This window comes from Oncorhynchus kisutch, linkage group LG7 (genome assembly GCF_002021735.2).
Source record: "Oncorhynchus kisutch isolate 150728-3 linkage group LG7, Okis_V2, whole genome shotgun sequence".
In the NCBI taxonomy this organism is placed as follows: Eukaryota; Metazoa; Chordata; class Actinopteri; order Salmoniformes; family Salmonidae; genus Oncorhynchus; species Oncorhynchus kisutch.
The window spans coordinates 52,612,762-52,626,456 of NC_034180.2; the positions used below are offsets into that span (position 1 = coordinate 52,612,762).

At 45.5% G+C, this 13,695-nt stretch overlaps 1 protein-coding gene across 1 annotated transcript; it reads left to right on the top strand.

Annotated features, from left to right (window-relative positions):
- The first annotated feature begins 3,445 nt into the window (after positions 1–3,445).
- Positions 3,446–13,194, top strand: LOC109894729 (synaptojanin-2-binding protein). The gene is made up of 4 exons (XM_020488428.2): positions 3,446–3,674; positions 8,453–8,589; positions 8,929–9,024; positions 9,292–13,194. Exons 1-4 carry the CDS (start codon positions 3,608–3,610, stop codon positions 9,442–9,444), a joined length of 453 nt encoding a protein of 150 aa, XP_020344017.1. The 5' UTR covers positions 3,446–3,607; the 3' UTR covers positions 9,445–13,194.
- Positions 13,195–13,695: the final 501 nt, after the last annotated feature.

A 13,695-nucleotide genomic window follows, 5' to 3' on the forward strand; every position in this document is an offset into this window, starting at 1 on the left:
TGTGTCTCCCAGGTGGCTTGTGGCAAACTTTAAACGACACTTTTTATGGATATCTTTAAGAAATGGCTTTCTTCTTGCCACTCTTCCATAAAGGCCAGATTTGTGCAATATACGACTGATTGATGTCCTATGGACAGAGTCTCCCACCTCAGCTGTAGATCTCTGCAGTTCATCCAGAGTGATCATGGGCCTCTTGGCTGCATCTCTGATCAGTCTTCTCCTTGTATGAGCTGAAAGTTTAGAGGGACGGCTAGGTCTTGGTAGATTTGCAGTGGTCTGATACTCCTTCCATTTCAATATTATCGCTTGCACAGTGCTCCTTGGGATGTTTAAAGCTTGGGAAATATTTTTGTATCCAAATCCGGCTTTAAACTTCTTCACAACAGTATCTCTGACCTGCCTGGTGTGTTCCTTGTTCTTCATGATGCTCTCTGCTCTTTTAATGGACCTCTGAGACTATCACAGTGCAGGTGCATTTATACGGAGACTTGATTACACACAGGTGGATTGTATTTATCATCATTAGTCATTTAGGTCAACATTGGATCATTCAGAGATCCTCACTGAACTTCTGGAGAGAGTTTTCTGCACTGAAAGTAAAGGGGCTGAATAATTTTGCACGCCCAATTTTTCAGTTTTTGATTTGTTAAAAAAGTTTGAAATATCCAATAAATGTCGTTCCACTTCATGATTGTGTCCCACTTGTTGTTGATTCTTCACAAAAAAATACAGTTTTATATCTTTATGTTTGAAGCCTGAAATGTGGCAAAAGGTCGCAAAGTTCAAGGGGGCCGAATACTTTCGCAAGGCACTGTAGTCCTCCTGTAGAAGGTCTGATCTGTCCTCCTATAGAAGGTCTGATCTGTCCTATAGAAGGTCTGATATGTCCTATAGAAGGTCTGATCTGTCCTCCTATAGAAGGTCTGATCTGTACTCCTATAGAAGGTCTGATCTGTCCTCCTATAGAAGGTCTGATCTGTCCTCTCATAAAAAGATCCGATCTGTCCTCCTACAGAAGGTCTGATCTGTCCTCTCATAAAAAGATCTGATCTGTTCTCTTATTGCAAACAAATAGACTCAACTAAAAATTACACAACATATTTTGGTATTTCTGTGCATCCTTGATCATTGCTAATCAATATCCAAAAATGACACACGTTTATTTTCGGCCAACCTGCACATCATCTCTCTTGTGTGGCACTAATGTGAGGAGTTATGACAGGGGAAATTGGGTTGTGTAAAGAGAAGGTGATGCCATCTCCCTGAAGGATGGCACCATGGGAGATGGCATCTCCCTGAAGGACTGCACTATGGGAGATGGCATCTCCCTGAAGGACTGCACCATGGGAGATGGCACCTCCCTGAAGGACTGCACTATGGGAGATGGCATCTCCCTGAAGGACTGCACTATGGGAGATGGCACCTCCCTGAAGGACTGCACTATGGGAGATGGCATCTCCCTGAAGGACTGCACCATGAGAGATGGCATCTCCCTGAAGGACTGCACTATGAGAGATGGCATCTCCCTAAAGGACTGCTGCATCATGGGAGATGGCATCACCTCTTTATTGGAATATGACTTTACCCAGATGAGCATCACATTCCATAGAAACCTTTTATTTTCTGAGCTGTGTCTGTCCTGTCCTAGTGGAAGAGGACTCATTTAAAGTAGCCGTGGATGGGAACCATTGTCTGGAGGATGAGCACAGAGCCGGAGGGTTTGAAGACGTCACCCTGCTGCGTGTAGTGGCGGGATGTCACTCTCTACAGCGTGGACCCTAGTTTGATCTAACACTCAGAGACTACGGACTGAGTCCCGAATGGCACACTTTTCCCTATGTAGTGCACTACCTTGCAATCGAACCAGGGTCTGTAATGATGCCTCTAGCACTGAGATGCATTGCCTTAGACCATTGTGCCACTCGGGAGCCCCCAAAATATGTTAGTGTATTTTACTGTCTATAATCACAGTTTTGGTTCACCTTTCAGAGTTATGGTGTGTGTGGGTGGGTGCGTGCATGTGGGTGCGTGCGTGCGTGTGGATGGGTGGGTGTGTGTGTGGGTGCGTGCGTGCGTGGGGGTGGGTGCGTGTGGGTGCGTGGGTGGGTGGGTGGTGCGTGCGTGCGTGGGTGTGTGGGTGGGTGCGTGTGGGTGTGTGGGTGCGTGGGTGGGTGGGTGGTGCGTGGGTGTGTGTGTGGGTGCGTGTGGGTGGGTGTGTGTGTGGGTGGGTGCGTGCGCACGTGTGGGTGCGTGGGTGGGTGCGTGGGTGGGTGTGGGTGTGTGGGTGCGTGCGTGCGTGGGTGGGTGCTGTGAGAATGAGAGGCTGCGAGGCTGCGAGAATGCGAGGCTGTGAGGCTGCGAGGCTGTTTTTTTTACATTTTTTTATTTTTTACCTTTATTTAACTAGGCAAGTCAGTTAAGAACAAATTCTTATTTTCAATGACGGCCTGGGAACTGTGGGTCAACTGCCTGTCCAGGGGCAGAACAACAGATTTGTACCTTGTCAGCTCGGGGGTTTGAACTCGCAACCTTCCGGTTACTAGTCCAACGCTCTAACCACTAGGCTACGCTGCCGCCCCAAGGCTGTGAGGCTGTGAGACTGTGAGGCTGTGAGGCTGAGGCTGTGAGGCTGTGAGACTGTGAGACTGTGAGGCTGAGAGACTGTGAGGCTGTGAGGCTGAGGCTGTGAGACTGTGAGGCTGTGAGGCTGTGAGGCTGTGAGGCTGAGGCTGTGAGGCTAGATGGACTTGGACAGACTAGCATAATAGACGGAGCCTTGGGTGGCTGCACTCGTTCTTCCTTTAGCTAGATCGAGCTCGTAAATCGTAGCAAATGTGTATCTTTTAATTTGTCAGTATTAATCCTCGACTGTCTGTCATCTCCCGATTCGACTTGAGGATCACATCATGTTATCACTGATTTTATTTTGCAAAAATTATTGCAAGAAGAAGACAGATCTACAGTAAACATGTGATTGAACTGTAGTAAATCAATGTATGACTTTGTAGATTCGTTGCCAAAGACAAGGTATTGTTTTAATAATAAGGGTTGTCTAAGATTACAGAGTGCTGATACATTAAGACTGGTTATCAATGGGGTTTCTACAGCTACAACAGTCACACATTGCTCTGCCTGAAGTACACCTTCATGTGCGACTGTCTGATCAGGTGTAGGGTTTAGTTACCCCACCTAGACGCTGATCTTGGGTCAGTTTTGCATCCCCCCCAAGGGTTAAGGGAGGGGAATCTGATCCTAGACCTGTACCTAGGAGAAACTACCCCAGAGCGATTATCATTAGGTTCTTACAATTATGTACAAGTACTCCCTGTGGATAGGCCAGGCACCCCCAGGGGTACTACTAACCAGCTAGTACCCCCAGATTGAGAAACATTCGTTTCTCTTGATCGACAGTAAGAGTTACGGGTGTTTCAATCAAAGGTCACGAGTAGAGCGGTAGATTGAAGAGCATTCTGGGAAGTGGAGTTCTAGTCCATCAGAGAGCAGGAAACTGCAGGCAATAGAGACGGTACTCCTGTATGAGTTCACCTTCACATTTATAACTACCATCAAAACAGCTATTTAGCTTGTCCTCTGGATTCCTAACATCATGAACGGGTCAGCAATGTATACTGCGCCTATCGTGCTGGATATAAAGTTGAAAAGAGGACCACAAGGTAAGAAAATAGCTTTCAGTCGCAACTCTGAAATATCTACTGTTAGTTGGCAAGCTTGCAAACGGATGGCCTGGCTAGCTAACTGTTCTTAGCTAGCTGGCTGTCTTTATTTAATTTATGCCAATTTGGTAGCTAATCTGGATATTGCAAATAGGCTTCAATTTGAACGCCACGAGATCGGGGTTTTGCTACTGAGCCAAATGAGGACCTAGCTAGCAGCTAGCAATGCTAACTACACTGAACTAAAATATAAACGCAACAAACAATTTCAAAGATTTTACTGAGTTACAGTTCATATAAGGAAACCAGTCACTTGAAATTAATTCATTAGACCCTAATCTATGGATTTCACATGACTGGGAATACAGATGTACAGTACCAGTCAAAGGTTTGGACACTTCATTCCAGGGTTTCCTTATTTTTACTATTTTCTACATTGTAGAATAATAATGAAGACATCAACACTGAAATAACACACATGGAATCATGTAGTAACCAAAAAAAGTGTTAAACAAATCAAAATATATTTTATATTTGAGATTCTTCAAGGTAGTCACCCTTTGCCTTGATGACAGCTTTGCACACTCTTGGCATTCTCTCAAACAGCTTCATGAGGTAGTCACCTGGAATGCATTTCAATTAACAGGTATGCCTTGTTAATTTGTGGAATTTCTTTCCTTAATGCGTTTGAGCCAATCAGTTGTGTTGTGACATGGTAGGGGTGGTATACAGAAGATAGCCCTATTTGGTAAAATAGGAAAGGAAGACCCAGAGTTACCTTTGCTGCATAGGATAAGCTCATTAGGTGCCAGCTTCAGAAATTGCAGGCCAAATAAATTATTCACAGAGTTCAAGTAACAGACACATCTCAACATCAACTGTTCAAAGGAGACTGTATGAATCAGGCCTTCATGGTTGAATTGCTGCAAAGAAACCACTACTAAAGGACACCAATAAGAAGAAGAGACTTGCTTGGGCCAAGAAACACAACCAATGGACATTAGACCGGTGGAAATCTGTCCTTTGGTCTGATGAGTACAAATTTGAGATGCTTGGTTCCAACCGCCATGTCTTTACGAGATGCAGAGGTGGTGAATGGATGACCTCTGCCTGTGTGGTTCCCACCGTGAAGCATGGAGGAGGAGGTGTTTTGGTGTGGGGGTGCTTTGCTGGTGACACTGTCAGTGATTTATTTAGAATTCAAGGCACACTTAACCAGCATGACTACCACAGCATTCTGCAGCGATATCCCATCCCACTATCATTTGTTTATCAACTGGACAATGACCCAACACACCTCCAGGCTGTGTAAGGGCTATTTTACAGAGAATGAGCGTGATGGAGTGCTGCATCAGATGACCTGGTCTCAACATTCACCTGACCTCAACCCAATAGAGATGGTTTGGGATGAGTTGGACCACAGAGTGAAGGAACAGCAGCCAACAAGTGCTCAGCATATTGTTTTTCCAAGACTGTTGGGAAAGCATTCCAGGTGAAGCTGGTTGAGAGAATGCCAAGAGTGTGCAAAGCTCTCAAAGATAAGGGTGGCTACTTTAAAGAATCTAAAATATATTTCGATTTAACACTTTTTGGGGGGGGTTACTACATGATTCCATATGTGTTATTTGATAGTTTTGATGTCTTCACTTATTCTACAGTGTAGACAATAGCAGAGAAAAAAAAACTTGAGTAGGTGTCCAAACTTTTGACTGGTACTGTACATATTTACTTCAATTAAATCGTACCCCTTCACATCGACTCGGTACCCCGTGTATATAGGCAAGTTATCGTTTCTTATTGTGTATTTAAGTGTTTTACTTTGCTATTATTCGTTTATTTTCTTTCTCTCTGCGTTGTTGGGAAGGGCCGGTTAATATACACTTGTTGACGAAGCATGTGACGAATACAAATGAGGTTTTTCTAGCCAGTAACCAGTGAGAATACCTTTTTTATGTAGCTAGCTCGCCTCAATCAAATCAAATTGTATATGGTCACATGGTTAGTCACATGGTCACATGGTTAGTCACATGGTCACATGGTTAACGTATGTTGATGGGAGTGTAGCAAAATGTTTGTGCTTCTAGTTCCGACTATGCAGTAACATCTAACAAGTAATCTTAACAATTTCACAACAACTACCTAATACACACAAGTGTAAATTAATGAATGAATTAATAAGAATATATAAATATATGGATATGCGATGGCCGAACCGCATAGACAGGATGCAGTAGATGGTATAGAGTACATTATATACATATGAGATGAGTAATGTAGGGTATGTAAACATTATATGAAGTGGCATTGTTTAAAGTGGCTAGTGATACATTTATTGCATCCAATTTTTTTACTATTCAAGTGGCTAGAGATTTGAGTCAGTATGTTGGCAGCAGCCACTCAATGTTAGTGATGGCTGGTTAACAGTCTGATGGCCTTGAGATGGAAGCTGTTTTTCAGTCTCTCGGTCCCAGCTTTGATGTACCTGTATTGACCTCGCCTTCTGGATGATGGCGGGGTGAACAGGCAGTGGCTCGGGTGGTTGTTGTCCTTGATGATCAATTTGGCCTTCCTGTGACATCGGGTGGTGTAGGTGTCCTGGAGGGCAGGTAGTTTGTCCCCGGTGATGCGTTGTGCAGACCTCACTACCTTCTGGAGAGCCTTACGGTTGTGGGCGGAGCAGTTGCCGTACCAGGCAGTGATACAGCCCGACAGGATGCTCTCGATTGTGCATCTGTAGAAGTTTGAGTGTTTTTGGTGACAAGCCAAATTTATTCAGCCTCCTGAGGTTGAAGAGGCGCTATTGCGCCTTCTTCACGATGCTGTCTGTGTGGGTGGACCAATTCAGTTTGTCTGTGATGTGTACGCCGAGGAACTTAAAACTTACTACCCTCTCCACTACTGTTCCATCAATGTGGATAGGGGGGTGTTCCCTCTGCTGTTTCCTGAAGTCCACAATCATCTCCTTAGTTTTGTTGACGTTGAGTGTGAGGTTATTTTCCTGACACCACACTCCGAGGGCCCTCACCTCCTCCCTGTAGGCCGTCTCGTCGTTGTTGATAATCAAGCCTACCACAGTTGTGTCGTCCGCAAACTTGATGATTGAGTTGGAGGCGTGCGTGGCCACGCAGTCGTGGGTGAACAGGGAGTACAGGAGAGGGCTGAGAACGTACCCTTGTGGGGCCCCTGTGTTGAGGATCAGCGGGGTGGAGATGTTGTTTCCTGCCCTCACCACCTGGTGGTGGCCTGTCAAAGTCCAGGACCCAGTTGCACAGGGCGGGGTCGAGACCCAGGGTCTCGAGCTTGATGACGAGTTTGGAGGGTACTATTGTGTTAAATGCTGAGCTGTAGTCGATGAACAGCATTCTTACATAGGTATACCTCTTGTCCAGATGGGTTAGGGCAGTGTGATTGCAATTGAGTTGTCTGTGGACCTATTGGGGCGGTAAGCAAATTGTAGTGGGTCTAGGGTGTCAGGTAAGGTGACAATGCCCCAGGGTAGTGATTGGGGACACTGCCCTGTGTAGGGTGCTGTCTTTCGGATGGGACGTTAAACGGGTGTCCTGACACTCTGAGGTCATTAAAGGTCCCATGGCACTTATCGTAAGAGTAGGGGTGTTAACCCCGGCTAAATTCCCAATCTGGCTCTCAAACCATCATGGTCACCTAATAATCCCCAGTTTACAATTGGCTTATTCATCCCCTGTAACTATTCCCCAGGTCGTTGCTGCAAATGAGAACGTGTTCTCAGTCAACTTACCTGGTAAAATAACGGATAAATAAATAAAAAGGGTGGAGGTGATATGATCCTTGACTAGTCTCTCAAAGCACTTCATGATGACGGAAGTGAGTGCTATGGGGCGATAGTCGTTAAGCTCAGTTACCTTTTGCTTTCTTGGGAACAGGAACAATGGTGGCCCTCTTGAAGCATGTGGGAACAGCAGACTGGGATGGGATTGATTATGTCCGTAAACACAACAGCCAGCTGGTCTGTCCATGCTCTGAGGACGCGGCTGGGGATGCCGTCTGGGCCAGCAGCCTTGCGAGGGTTAACACATTTAAATGTTTTACTCACGTTGGTTGCAGTGAAGGAGAGGTTTTGGTAGCGGGACGTGTCGTCGGCACTGTATTGTCCTCAAAGCGAGTGAAGAGGTTGTTTAGTTTGTCTGGGAGCAAGACATCGGGGTCCGTGACGGGGCTGGTAACTACAAGATGAGTTGAGTTAAATGAGCGTTTCCATGGCATTTACATTGTTTTTTTATTTCTTTGGAGTTCCGTTAACCGCTCTTCCGCATCTGCAATATTATGACAAGACTGACTGCATGGAAGGGAATTTATAGGCAACTTCTGGAATGGTTCTGCTTGTACCTTGTCCCACATAACAACATTGTAATCAGCAGACATCTCCTTCTGTCCACACCTCTCCTGACCTGTCTCCAACTAATACTTTCTGCACTACCATAGTTACATAGCCTTAGAGAGAGAGAGAGAGAGGTCTTTATGGTCTTTTCCTCTTTCAATATCCAGACGGTAAATTTATTTATTAATTTCACCTTTATTTAACCAGGTAGGCAAGTTGAGAACAAGTTCTCATGTGCAGCAACACCTAGAATATGTGGACAACTACAAATACCTAAGTTAGAACCATCCAGAGTAGTGATGCTAGGCGATCAGTCAGCAAATGTCCATGTAATGAGAACTCCATACTAAGTATCTCACCTGAGAACTTTCACTTTAATTTCCTGTTCTCTCTTTCTCTTTCTCCCCCCCCGTCCCTCCAGGTCTGGGGTTTAACATCGTGGGGGGTCTGGACCAGCAGTATGTCCTGAATGACAGTGGGATTTATGTGGCGAAAATCAAACAGAATGGAGCAGCAGCGCTGGATGGAAGATTACAAGAAGGAGACAAGATATTGGCGGTAAACATTGACTTTCACTTTACTTTTTTTTTTGAGGTTTGGAGAAGATAACCTCGTCCCCAGCGGCTCAATTTCTAGAGAGCCGACTGGTGGACTAGATTAGAGATCAGAGGGTAAGAAGGGGGAATGTCATGTGATGTTTGAATCAATCAATCAATCGTCTATCTGGGAAATTTGTATTAGGCTTGAGATTCCAGCCATCTACTGTAGAATTGTGGCTTTAATTTCATGAGGCTTTTCACTGCACGGGAGATCCTAAACGATCGTGGTACTGACAGTTATAGTCCTCGATAATGTATCAAGCTCCTATGATGTTATTTTCCCTCTGTCTTTATGCAGATTAATGGTCACAAGCTGGAGCACCTGTCACACAGTGCTGCGGTGGATCTCTTCACGTCAGCGGGAGAGGACGTGCAGCTTCGCGTGCAGCAGAGGGTGTGTGTGTGTGGGACAAACGCAGGCTCTTTTTCTTCACTTGTCTGAGACTTCTCAATCAACTGTCTTGGACGGGTCATATTCATTAGGGCACATTGTAGCAAAGTGTTTCGCAACTGATAACAAAACAACAACAACAAAAAGAAGCATTTCTTATTGGACACATTCAGATATACTGAGGGATATATAGCCTAGTGCTGTTTGGGGCCCACTGAACACAACTCAGATATATGTGTTATTTTGTTGTCCTCTTCTCTGTCCCAACAGCCCACCATGGCCATGAATGTTCCCCCCAGTTCCAGGCCTGACGGCGACTCTTCTGTCTCCTCCTTGGTAATACTTGTGGCCGTCCTGGGAGCTGCTGCAGCCGTTACTGTCCTCTACATGCGCTTCCAGCCACAACTGAGGAGGCATTTTTAACACGCTAATTTTCTCTTCCAAAGCTTGTTATTTATTTATTTTGTTTTGTTTTTTTTGAGCAAAAGCTGAGACTGAACTTTGCTGAAGGCCAAACAAAAACAAGAAGAGGAAGAAACGAACTAGAAAATAACAAGTAAGCCATGTTTCCAATTTATAGTTGTTCATGTGGTTAGAATTATAATTATGCATCCCCCCCCCCCTTCCTCCTGTGTATTTTGTTGTCTTGCCACAGGGATAACAACCATGACATGACGAGCTAACCTTGTCGTTGTATAACTAAGAAAGTATGTAGGATTCACAATAAACATGGCATTCCTACTGCTGAGCGGAGCTGTGCTCCTCAGACAGAAGGACTTTGGTGGTTAAAAAGCGTGTTTATTCCAAGTATATAATTTTTTATATCCGTCAGGAGGAGAGGGATTTATTTGTAGAGTTTCTAGGCAGAGTTTGAGCCCCTGACTCATTCTGACGGCTCATTAGTTTCGTGTTCTCGCAGGGAGGTTTTTTTTGTTTTTGGAAAGGGCCATGTTGTTTTCTGTCACTCAGAGGACCTTTTGTAACTGAATGGCTGATCTGTTTTGGGGGGAGCCTGGCTATGAGAACTCACTCGCTGTATATTTTGATTTAGCTCGTCTGTTTTATACAGATGCATATTAGCTATGCGTTTTTGTTGTCATGTTTATGTTCTGACCCCCCTGTCGTAAAAACCGTCTCTATAATGTTGCAAAAATACTTCCAGGTGCAGTAGCTGTATATGTTGGGAGGTGGTTCAAACTGGTCACAATGACGAGGTCGATGTTCAATCAGTGATGTGCTGTGAACATAGTAGCCTGGTCCCAGATCTGTTGTCTCCTCCTGTAGCCTGGCCCCAGATCGGGTGGCTCCTCCTGTAGCCTGGCCCCAGACTGGGTGGCTCCTCCTGTAGCCTGGTCCCAGATCTGTTTGGCTCCTCCTGTAGCCTGGTCCCAGACCGGGTGGCTCCTCCTGTAGCCTGGTCCCAGACCGGGTGGCTCCTCCTGTAGCCTGGTCCCAGACCGGGTGGCTCCTCCTGTAGCCTGGTCCCAGACCGGGTGGCTCCTCCTGTAGCCTGGTCCCAGACCGGGTGGCTCCTCCTGTAGCCTGGTCCCAGACCGGGTGGCTCCTCCTGTAGCCTGGTCCCAGACCGGGTGGCTCCTCCTGTAGCCTGGTCCCAGACCGGGTGGCTCCTCCTGTAGCCTGGTCCCAGACCGGGTGGCTCCTCCTGTAGCCTGGTCCCAGACCGGGTGGCTCCTCCTGTAGCCTGGTCCCAGACCGGGTGGCTCCTCCTGTAGCCTGGTCCCAGACCGGGTGGCTCCTCCTGTAGCCTGGCCCCAGACCGGGTGGCTCCTCCTGTAGCCTGGCCCCAGACCGGGTGGCTCCTCCTGTAGCCTGGCCCCAGACCGGGTGGCTCCTCCTGTAGCCTGGCCCCAGACCGGGTGGCTCCTCCTGTAGCCTGGCCCCAGACCGGGTGGCTCCTCCTGTAGCCTGGCCCCAGACCGGGTGGCTCCTCCTGTAGCCTGGCCCCAGATCTGTTTGTCTCCTCCTGTAGCCTGGCCCCAGACCGGGTGGCTCCTCCTGTAGCCTGGCCCCAGACCGGGTGGCTCCTCCTAGAGCTGGCCCCAGACCGGGTGGCTCCTCCTGTAGCCTGGCCCCAGATCTGTTGACAGTTTGGCGTGACAAGGGGTCAGCATGATAGTACAAATCGACGGGCACTGAGGTTGATGTAAACCAGACATCTCTGGTTTACCTCCCACGTGTTATGTGTCTGAAAGAGAGATGGGTATTTTAAATGCTTCCGGGTTCACATTGAGACTTGGGTTTATTGTTAAGGCATTTTCTGTTAATCTAATCCAGATGTGTGCATCACGTGAAACAGTAACGGCCGTAGGCTACATGTTTTACGGAAAGGGAAATATGTCGCTTAATCTATTGTTTTCGTTTGTTTGCAAAGGAAAACTAAATATTGTGACTTTGAAAGGAATGACGAAAGGTCAAAGAACTCCATGGGAAGCCATTCTGTTGATCCAGTCCTCTGATAACGGCCTGAGGCTGCCACCTAGTGAACGTTTAGCATTCCTGCAGCTCATCCAATCACTGTAATAGACGCTGGACTAACTAGGTGTCATAGGGTGTGCAGCAGGCCCTGTGTTGTCCTAAATGGCGCAATATTCCCTATCTAGTGCAGCTGGAGCGCGGGGGAGCGCGCTCTTTTCAATTTGAGAATACACATAGCTGGTAAAAATATTTCTGTACAGTTACATCTGATAAATATTTGAAATTTAATCACCGCAGAAATGTCATGAAAAACCAAATAAATATGTATATCAGCCTAAAGGTAACAAGCTCGCTTTAGTGCGGTGCCGAACTGCGGCAACTAGTGTCAAAAATAGGGCGGGTATTGAGAACGGGCTAGGTGGCGCGTTCTTTCCTGGTCCAACACGCTCTGCGCTCACTGCGCGCGGGCCCAGATCAGGACAGTAGTCTGGTAGGCTTGCGTCACCTGGACAGCGATAATATAGCTGTACTGCCAATGCTGTGTGTGTGTTTTTTGTTTTTGATGACGTTAGGGCACCTATTAAATTCATGTTGAATTTGCGTGCACCAGCATGAGTCATTGTAATGTAAATTTTAGACTGTTCGTGTATCACCTTGGACTGGAGTCAGGACACCGAACTGGGCCTCAGCCAGACACTGGCTGTCCCATCACTTGAGTACAGCATATCACCTCTCCAAACTGATTGTTTCAAATGTCATTAATGATTATTGGTATAACAAATTAATTGCTATGGAGTTTTGACCTAGTTATCTCTACACTTTGTCCATGAAACAAGAATCAAGCTAGTATGATGATAAAATAAAAGCTGACCTCTCTATGTTTATTCTGCTTCTATGTGTCCACCAGTTTGGTGTAGTAAAGTTCCACTTTTGATCGACTTAAAACGTTTTGCCACGAATTGTATTGAATTGGGTCAGTGAACTTTGTGGAGCAGAATAAATTGTGTTGCCCTATTCTCACTTGACTTGACACTAAAAACGTTAGGAAACTAGAATGGAACATTGGACTTGTCATGTGGTGTAATGATTTTTATGGGAATATAAGATGAAAGATCGAATAAAAGTGTAACAAGTTTGCACTAGATATTTTCTAGACAAGGAGGCTGAATTGGTAGCTAAGTTGAGTTAACCTGAGAGACAGTGTCTGTCCTGTGCTATCTTGTCGTCTTGACAACGAGCAATGGGATGCCATCAAGTAAGAAGTATTGTATTTACTGTGGGCACTGACAGAACACTTGTACAGTGTTGTAGAATGGTATTATATGGAGTCATAGGGGTGACACTAGCCATTACTAATCTAGTCTGTTTTGTGTCCCAAATGGCACCCTTATGTAGTGCCTACATAAGCCTCTGATCAAAAGTAGTGCAGTGTATATAGGGTGCCATTTCAGACAATACTATGTATTTGTTTTAAGTTAAAGCACATTAGGTGTCTGAAATAACTCACTTTATCTTCCCTTTTTATTATCAATTTTCTGTAAGATACCTACTGAATGCCGCACATTCAAGTTCACAATTCATGTATGTTTTTTGCCCTATATTGTTGTTAGCCAGTACTATATTTTTGGATTATCAATGTTATGCATTGTCATTGTATACTTTTTTTGCCTTTAAAATAAAGCAGTATTTAGTTTTCAAATTGAATAAAACAATCAAATAAAGAATCATTTATGGTCAGCATGTTTCCCGTTATTTTTCTTGTAAGTATTTGCATATCCTCGTCTCCTACTGTGCATATCCTCGTCTCCTACTGTGCATATCCTCGTCTCCTACTGTGCATATCCTCGTCTCCTACTGTGCATATCCTCGTCTCCTACTGTGCATATCCTCGTCTCCTACTGTGCATATCCTTCAAGCGAGTTAATTTTTGTTGTAATGCACTGTACCCGGGGCGGCAGGTAGCCTAGTGGTTGGAGCTGACAAGGTAAAAATCTGTCCTTCTGCCCCTGAACAAGGCAGTTAACCCAATGGTTCCTAGGCCCCATTGTAAATAAGAATTTGTTCTTAAATGACTTGCCTAGTTAAATAAATAATAAATCACCCTAATGCATGGGTCTCCCCTATACTCATGTTCTGCACAATCTAACATTACTACAGATTCTGCTGTAAAGATTCCACCCTGTGGCTTTGGATGATAAATAATTTTAAAAGTGATCTCTTGGTAAAAGCTTTGTTGAA

What these genes read in the sequence shown, in the direction of transcription:
- LOC109894729 (XM_020488428.2), top strand. Translation starts at nt 3,608, where the DNA reads ATGAACGGGTCAGCAATGTATACTGCGCCTATCGTGCTGGATATAAAG. An exon ending in GTTGAAAAGAGGACCACAAG is followed by an intron (nt 3,675 to 8,452) that starts GTAAGAAAATAG and finishes CCGTCCCTCCAG; the next exon opens with GTCTGGGGTTTAACATCGTG. An exon ending in AGCTTCGCGTGCAGCAGAGG is followed by an intron (nt 9,025 to 9,291) that starts GTGTGTGTGTGT and finishes CTGTCCCAACAG; the next exon opens with CCCACCATGGCCATGAATGT.